This window comes from Cariama cristata, unplaced genomic scaffold (genome assembly GCF_000690535.1).
Source record: "Cariama cristata isolate BGI_N322 unplaced genomic scaffold, ASM69053v1 scaffold12168, whole genome shotgun sequence".
NCBI classification, from domain to species: domain Eukaryota; kingdom Metazoa; phylum Chordata; class Aves; order Cariamiformes; family Cariamidae; genus Cariama; species Cariama cristata.
This window is the reverse complement of record NW_009632895.1, coordinates 26,632-34,834: the sequence shown is the minus strand read 5'-3', so window position 1 is coordinate 34,834 and position 8,203 is coordinate 26,632. Positions and strand designations below refer to the sequence as shown.

The window sequence follows — 8,203 nt, the reverse complement described above, 5'->3', positions numbered from 1 at the left end:
GCACAGCGGGGCCCCAGGGCTGCGGCAAGAGGAGGGCGGGAAGGGTGTGGCAGCAGCGCGGGGGTGCTATCGGGGGCGGTGGCACTTGCTCAGCCATGGCCAAATCCGGTGAAAATAAAGTGAATCCGGTGAAAAAACGACACTAAACTGGAGCCTGGGGGAAATACCTCACTGTGGGACCCGACGGGATGATGCGGGGGTGTGTATGCGTGTCCCCCCTCCGCTTCCAGCCTGGACCCTAAACGTACCCTCATGCCCCCTCCTCCAGCCCTAAATGAAGTCTCTCTGCTAAAAGGACTGCCAGTTAGTGCCATGGCATTGCTACCGTAATCAGTAGGCTTCAGAGTGAACACAACGGCCATAGAGGACCAGAGCAAAGACAGCACGCTAGCCTTCCTCAAATAAACCTGCTGCAGTGCCTGGCTGCGTCCTGGACCTGCTTGTGCAGCCCCACGCTCCGCTCTCACCCTGACAACAGCACAGCACCCCCTCCTCTGCACCCCAGAAGGGTTTGGTTTTTTTGCAGGGCAGTCGCCATACGAGGGACCTCAGGGAGGGAGAAGGCAGCCGGTGCCTTCCAGCCCCCCCTGGCCCCCATCCTGCCCGCTCTCGGACCACGCTTGCGCGAGCGTCGCTCCCCCAGGACCCCGCAGACAAGTGCCCTTTCTCCAGCCCGACCGCAGCACCTGCGTGACTGGAAGGCAAAGAGGTCAGCAGGGCTCTCCGGCTGCGCCTGGAGATCGGGCAGGGAGCCCCCGCTGCTCTCCCTGGGTGCTTCCCATGGGGTGGAGCGGGGGGTCAGCCGGGATGAAGCGAGGGGCGAGCTGGAGACCACCATCAGCCCCTGCACAGCATCTCCCCAACCCCTCACCCAGCCAGCCTCAGCCGTGCGACCTCTGGATGAGGTTAAACCTCCCCTGGATGGAGAGGCGGTGGGTGCTGCAGCCTGGGGAGACCCGGGGGGGGTCCAGGCCACCCCACCACCTCTCAGCCTCTTTCCTAGCTGGAAGGGAAAGGATAAATATTGGGGAAGGGGATAGAAGCACCAGGCAGGGCTCTCCTGCTCGATTTGGGTTCAAAAATGTACATTTAGCACTCCGTGGTTGCGTTTATCCAGCCCAAGATCAACCCTGCTGTATGCACACAGGGGACGAGCTGCAAAATTTCAGAGGAAATTTCCCCAAATTCCTGCTCTTCAGCTAAGGACCAACCCCCCTCCCGCCCCCAGCACTCCGGGTATTATAAAACAGAGGGTTCAACGCAGCACAGGTCACTTAAGAGCCAGAGCGCCATGGTTTATTACTTTCAGATGTTTCTGTACACGTGGGAGCCATCGGTCACGGAAGGGAGGGGAAAAAGCAAAAGCTGTGGCTAAAGCATCCCCTCTCCTCCCCACCTCGGAGAAGGGATGGGGGAATATCTCAGATGACGAGAGGCTTCCGTGAGTCACCAGAAAAAGCCAAGGCTTGGGTTTGGCACCGGGGATGTCTCGGGGACAGCCGGATCGCCACCCTTCCTCCGCAGGCTGCCCCAAGGAGCCCGAGTACGGCAGCCGAAGGGAAGAAGGAGTTCCTACCCCAGGTTTTTCACAAATGCTTTATTTGTAGGCGAGAGAAAGGGACAGCCAACAAGACACGAACAGGATGAGGCTGACACAGGACACAGCGCGCGGTCTCCGGAGAACTGACATACACACACACACGCATTTTCCTTTTGGAAACAGCAGCAGGTGGTAAGAGGTCACCCCGCCAGCCTGGGAAAGCTTGGCTGAAATCAGCCAAGCATCCAACAGCAAAGCTCGGAGCCAACACCCAAGCGCTGCCCTGCAGGTTTCGGATCCCTGAGGGCCAAGGTGCTGCGGGTGCAGCCTTACCGGGGGGATCGGGGCAGACGATACAGCCAAGGGAGGCAGGTTTGGGCAACACAAACGGCAGTTTCAGGTTGTGAGCGGAGCGCCAGGCTCAGAGCCGGGTGTTACAACGCACCAGGGCCAAGTTTTCTTGGAAATGGCAACCCATAAATTATTTTTTTAACCTTACCTGAAGATCTAAGGTCTAGATTTTCCCCGAGTGTTGAGCACCAGTTCAAACCAGTGAGTGGCTGATTGCCAGACCCCTCTGAACATCTCTTCTCCCAGGCCCTTCTGCACCCACAATAAAAAGGCAAGAGCGAAGAGGAGGAGAAACGTCAGTGCCAAAGTCGAGGAGGCGCAGAACACCAGCACAAAGCTGTTTGCTCTCTCCTGCTCCAATACCCGCCGGGTGCTCCTCCGTTCACTGAAGACCCTGTGGAATGTGGCAGGACACTGAGAAAGTTTTCGGAGTCCCGGGATGGTCTCGCTGAACAAGAAGCCAGCGAGCGGCTTTGCCCTATTGCAATGCCCAGCCCTGCCCTGCCGAGAGGGGAAAAGCGCCGGGGTTCACTCTGAACCGCCCCAGCGCGGTATTTACTTGGCTGCCGGTGCTACCCATGGGATCTATCGCAACATCACCACCTCTGAGAGCTCCTCGACCGTGAGCTCAGTTTAGAAGTCACTCCGTCGGCAGGCAGGAGCAAATTTCACCATCATCAGTGCAGATTTGGGGGGGTGTGGGGATTTCCCAAGGTTTGTGCTGCCAAGCACTGCAGTGCTCCACCTTTCCTAAGTCATCTCAACACTGCCTTGTAAATGATGAACGGGTGGAAAGGAGAGCTGGAATGGGCTTTCTCAGGTTGCCCAGTCCCTTCCCTTGCCAAAAGAGAAAAAAAAAACCCAAACCAAAAACCAATTACCTATAGCTGCATCATCTCTGAAAACCCACTGTCGTAGTCTGCGGGAATAAATCCGGCAGGACAGTTTGTGGACCTCTATCACTGCAGGGATTTTTCATTCTCTACTACAGGGCTTTTTTTCTTTTTTTTTCTTTTTCAGAGGGTGTCTCAGTTGCACAGAAAGTGACCTCCAGCCGTAATAAGCATCAGTATTTTTAATTGGCTTTGGTATCATCTCCCACCCACTTCACAGCTGGACCAGAGCAGGCTGAAGACAAAAAAGACAAGGTTCTAAAGAAAAGCGAGCTCCGTACAGCAACACAATTCGGCAACCATCTCGACACCGAGTGCCTGCGTTCGTCTGTATCCAGCACCCCGGTCGCTAACAGCGTTTTCAAAACACCAGCACGGAGGAACTGTGCTGGCTTAAGCATATGTAAAGACAGGCAGCCAAGCTCTGCATTTACAGGATCAGTATTCAGAGCAAAGCTACGCACTTCTGCGACACAGGAACTGTCTTTTTCCAACCATCTCAATGCTCCAGGAATCTACAAGTCACCAAGGGTTTTGTCCGGTGCATATCATCTGGGAGCTGGCAAAACCCGCCCTGGGTCTGATTTGAAAAATTTTAAGAGGTGAACCCTGCAACAAACCAGCCTCCCAAACTGCACCTTCTGCTCCTGCCGAGCCTTGGGATTTTCCATTGTGAAAGTTTCCACCGATCCTCAATCCAACAACTGGAACAAAAGCAAGAGAGATTTCTAAATAATCAAAACCACCAGCGTTGAAACCAGCATCCTTTCAATTCAGACAGCCTCCTCCTGTTTATCTGCTTTTACACAGAGACGGAACAATGCTGCAGGCTGTGGAACAATGCAGCGAAAAGCTGGTAGTTATGGGGGGATTTTCTAGGTGTCCTCATTTTTCATGAGTCAAAGAGAATATTTCTTCTCTCTGCAGTTACTTTTACCACGGTCTGTGCTACCCTTCACCTAAATACCATTTATTTCTGCCTGTAGCTCCCTGAAAAGGGAGAAGAAACGGCAACAGGAGCAGTAATATTTTTCAGACAAAAGAAAGTCTCAAAAATGTATGTGGCTTGACACAGCCGAAAGGAATTCCCCCTCCACCCACCCACCCTCCCCTGCTGCTGTCCCTGTCGTCACCTTTGTCTGAAGCCAGCGCTACATAAGTCCCTGAACGGCTGCCTATTCTGCGCAAGTCAGGTCCGAGAGCTTGGCACGGAGCAACGCCACATTAAATAGGCTGTTGAAATATTTATTTTTTCACTCACTTCTCAAATGTTAACAACAAAATATAATTCTGGGGAGCCCACAGGATTCAGAAAGTGTCATTCATTTTCCAATGATGCTTCTACAGAATACAAAACTGATTTTTCTTTTGCTTTCCGTGGAGGGTTTTGGGTTTGTTTTTTTTTTAAAGATCTCACAAACTGTAAAAGCAAATGAAAGGGATAACATGAGAGGCAAACGCGAGGAGTTACCGCTATGAATCATTCAAAGCCAGATCCTCAAAGTTACTTCAGCATGGAGGAATGTGACTTTACCGAGATCATTCATGAGTATGACAACAGACACATGCTTAGCTATCCCGTGAAGAGAGACTCTGGACACACACTGTTATTTTAGCCTTTACCAATCCGAACACAGGAGTCATCTGGAAAGGATCGAGAATTTTGCCAATCTTCAGGATACAGCTGGGGAAAGTGCTATTTCGCATCTCAGCTACTGAAGATCCATTTAAATCCATCAGCAACTAAACCAGGGGCGAACGTTACATCAAGGTCACAGTACACTAATGCCATAATTAACATGGTGACTTACGGAGGGAAGCACCAGGAGCCAGCAATTGCTCTTTTAACACCTGGGCGCCGACAACCAAAGTGCCAGGAGCGAGGAGAGCTCTCTGGAATGAGGCTTTCTTGGTCTCTAATATCACACCCTGATGGGACAGGGACAGGGACACAAAGCAAGGCCACGACTGCTGTGTCCAGGGCTCACGTGCGAATGAATCGGAGGAGATGAGTGGCTCTCCATCAAGGCAAACACTAAAGTTAAACCGGGCTTTGCCAGCACTTCACAGCGTCTCCTTTTGCCCCACCTGCACCTCTCAAATGCCAAGAATTCATGATGGCTCTTGTCACAGGACATACGGATAGATGCACATCGCAGCTCCCAAATCAGGCCAAGAACAGAACTCTGTCTCAGCAAAACAGCGTTAAAATACCGTTCTCATCATACAGCATCAAGGGATTACAGACACAAGGCAAAAAAAAAAAATTCAGACATCCATCACCAAAATATTGAGGAAAACTGCTCCAAAACGTGTCTGCTCTTATGCTCAAGAGTGATTCTTAGGTGAAAGCAATCTAACAAACTGTCTGTGGATAATTTAACCCTGAAGAAAAGCTCTCCGTGTAACTACTGCATTTACATGGAAATATGGAAGGCAGGCAGTGAACGATCTAGGAAGCGACAGTGAAAACAAGGTCTTTCCTCCAGTGCTGGGGGAGCAGCTGCCTACACCTCTGCATCAACATCAGCAGGACTGACTCCAAGCTCTTCCAGGGTGTTATCTAGTGCACTGTTTGCATTTTTTCATCCAAAAGGTGCTGATCTCGGCTCAGTTGTGTGTAGCAGCCACAAGAAGGGAAGCATAAACACATTCCAGGGGCAGAGAACGGCCAAACAGGCAAACTGCCTGTTCATCACGTTGTTACTGCTGCTTTAAGGTCTTCCCCATAAACGCAGGCCCAGAGTCCCCTGCCTTTTACATGTCTGCAGTAGACGGAGTAATCCAGGCTATTTTTCTCAGTGAGAACTTGAAATAAGTATTAAGAAAGCTGCAAGACTCTGAAACGGAGCTCACGGTCCCCCCTTGCCTTTTTGTTTTACAGTCCCGTCCAACTTTGCTCAGGAAAGTAGCATCTAGGCTCTTCCTGCAGCTTAACTCATAAGGCCGGCATTGGTAAGATGAAACCTGAGCTCCCAACGAAGCCGATTCCTTGTCTGCTTTAGGGGAAAGAAACATGTATATAAAAAACAAACCTAAGGGGCACTTCAGAGACGATTAGACAATTCCACGGAGAAATCCTGAAGCCTTTGGCTATGCTGCAATGCCCTCGGTGGATCTGGACCGCCAACAGCCCCTTTGCAGTTGGGTCCGAGAAAGCCTGAGAATTGATGGAGATCGGTATGATCGACTACTTGGGATTTCAGGAGGTCTTTCCTTGTGGCAGCAGAGAGGAGCCCACTTCCAAGGGCCTGAAGAGCTTTTCATGGTCTTCAGTACAAGCTGCTTCCCAGCAAGGAAGTCCCTAAGCATTTACACATTCTGGAGAACTAGTTCTAGGGGATGAATCTCACACCAACTTCTCACTGCTGCTGAACTGGAGAGATGAAAGGATATGGATACATCACAGTGGCCTCTGGTGCAGTTTATTTACAACAGGACTCAGTGCTGGAGAACACCAGGGTATTAACAAGCAGGAAACACACTAGGAGGGAAAAAGGAGAGCGGAAGAAAGGTCACACATTAAAATCAAGGTATCCTCCGCAGATATTTCACTCTGCGACACCCTAAATTTAGTTGATTACCCAAGATCAAACAGGGCCAAAATGCACGTTAAAACCAGCATCGAGGCATTCAACAGTAACTTGTAAGCTACGTAATAGCGGGAAGCACAAAAGCTTAAGACGTTGCTGTCTATGGCTTAAGGACACAACAAGGCCAGCAAGCCACTTCATTTTCTCCAAGCCTCCTGTTTTAAAGCTGCTTTTGCTACAACCATAATAGCAGGAGCAACAGGCTACCGCCTTCAAAGGCTCACAGAGATAGCACAGATTGCCAAATACCTGGTGGGGATTCAACATTACACCGTAGTACAGTCCTTCGGCTTCTCCCTCTCTCACCATTTACACATCAACCTACGCTATATCCTTTCACTGGATTTAAAATACGCAGTCCACAGTCCTACACATCTACTGTTTCATCCCAAGGGCACAGGATAAAGGGGAAAAAAAGAAAGAGACCACCTAGCAATACCTCTTCAGCACTGCCAGTCCTACAGCACCATACATTTTGGGCCTTACAGCTTTTGTTGAAGAATTCTCAGCTAAAAGCGGTAACACTTTTCAGGACTGCTGAAGAAAACTGCTTATTCTACTGTTTACCTGAAAGATGATCCTAAAACGGATCAGCACCTTCTATGAGGTCAAAGCGTTGGTTTAGTTATTAGCTTTATGGTACTGTAACTAAGACTTTGGGAGTTTTTCTAATCGACCTTATCAGTCACAACCTACTCTCGCTGCTGTGTGGCTGATCACGGAGGCCTGGTTTCTACGGTTCATTATGATATGAAAACACATGAGATAAGCACGGCAAGTTGGCAACGTGAAGCACACAGCTCTACCTGTCTAATCTCACCAGTATTCCTTACCCAAAGAAGTGTGGTGCAAGTTGTTTCCAAAACACAGGGTCGTGATTACTTAAATAAAATGCTATTTAAACTAAATACCATGAAGCTTGTAATTCTGCCTTCTGGCAGGCTATAAAGAAAGGAATCAGCTAGGGAGGATCTGCTTCGCTCCTCCCCTCCAAGGAAGGAGGTTTCGTTAGCACAAGCTAATACACAAGAAGTTTAGAGAGAATGCATAAACATCAAATATATTACTGGCTGTGATTCAAAGCTGTTTGTTTACATGCGGTTATTAGCATTATGCTAAAATTCCAGCCTCCCACATTGAGAGCCAAACACGCAGGCAGTAAGAGCAAGAGCTCAAGGACTGCACAGCTCTCGCACCCGCAGAGCCTTACCACTGGAATCCACCAATGGGCTCTGTAAACCTGTGACGGATCAGGAACGTCGCAACAGCTTCAGCAACCTGAGGGAAGGGAAAAAAAGTCTGTCAGAATTCAAAGGGACACAAAGATAACAAGATATCCAGTAGTTTTCAAAGCCTGCAGCACTTCCAACAACAGCACACATACTCGGGACCCTCTGGCTGAATCAAGTTCACTCCTTTAAAACTACAAGCTCTGTATAATGGGCTTACATACAAAAGAAGGAACTACATGCTTCCACCCTTACTCTGACACTGACCACACAATCAAGAAATGAAAAAACTTTTTCATCACCTCTTTCAGTAATTCTTAAAACAATGCCTAAGTTTAGCAGGTCAAAAAGGCCTGGCAAAATCACGGTGCAAGTTATTTCTATAAAGAATAAATCAAGACAGTAACCTGACAGTAGTAACACTGCTTAGAATGTATATTACAAAAAACAACAGTGTAAGAACTCTGTATGTTTAGATAAAAATCCCTCTTTCAGATTGGTAAAGTGAAGCACAGAAAGGCTGAGAGTTACACTCACAGTGGCCAGTGTAGAACAAGCTTTAAAACCAGACATGTTTCCAAACACAGGCTCCCCTGG

The 8,203-nt window shown here is 49.3% G+C and overlaps 1 protein-coding gene across 1 annotated transcript in view; it reads right to left on the bottom strand.

Moving 5' to 3' along the window:
* Positions 1–5,713: 5,713 nt before the first annotated feature.
* PPME1 (protein phosphatase methylesterase 1) overlaps positions 5,714–8,203 on the bottom strand; it is a gene marked incomplete at its 5' end in the record, with an annotated part of 16,081 nt that continues 13,591 nt past the window's right edge. The window contains 2 exons of the mRNA XM_009706548.1: positions 5,714–6,268; positions 7,588–7,655. Coding sequence (XP_009704850.1) covers positions 6,250–6,268; positions 7,588–7,655 — 87 coding nt within the window. The remainder of the gene's footprint in view (positions 6,269–7,587; positions 7,656–8,203) is intronic.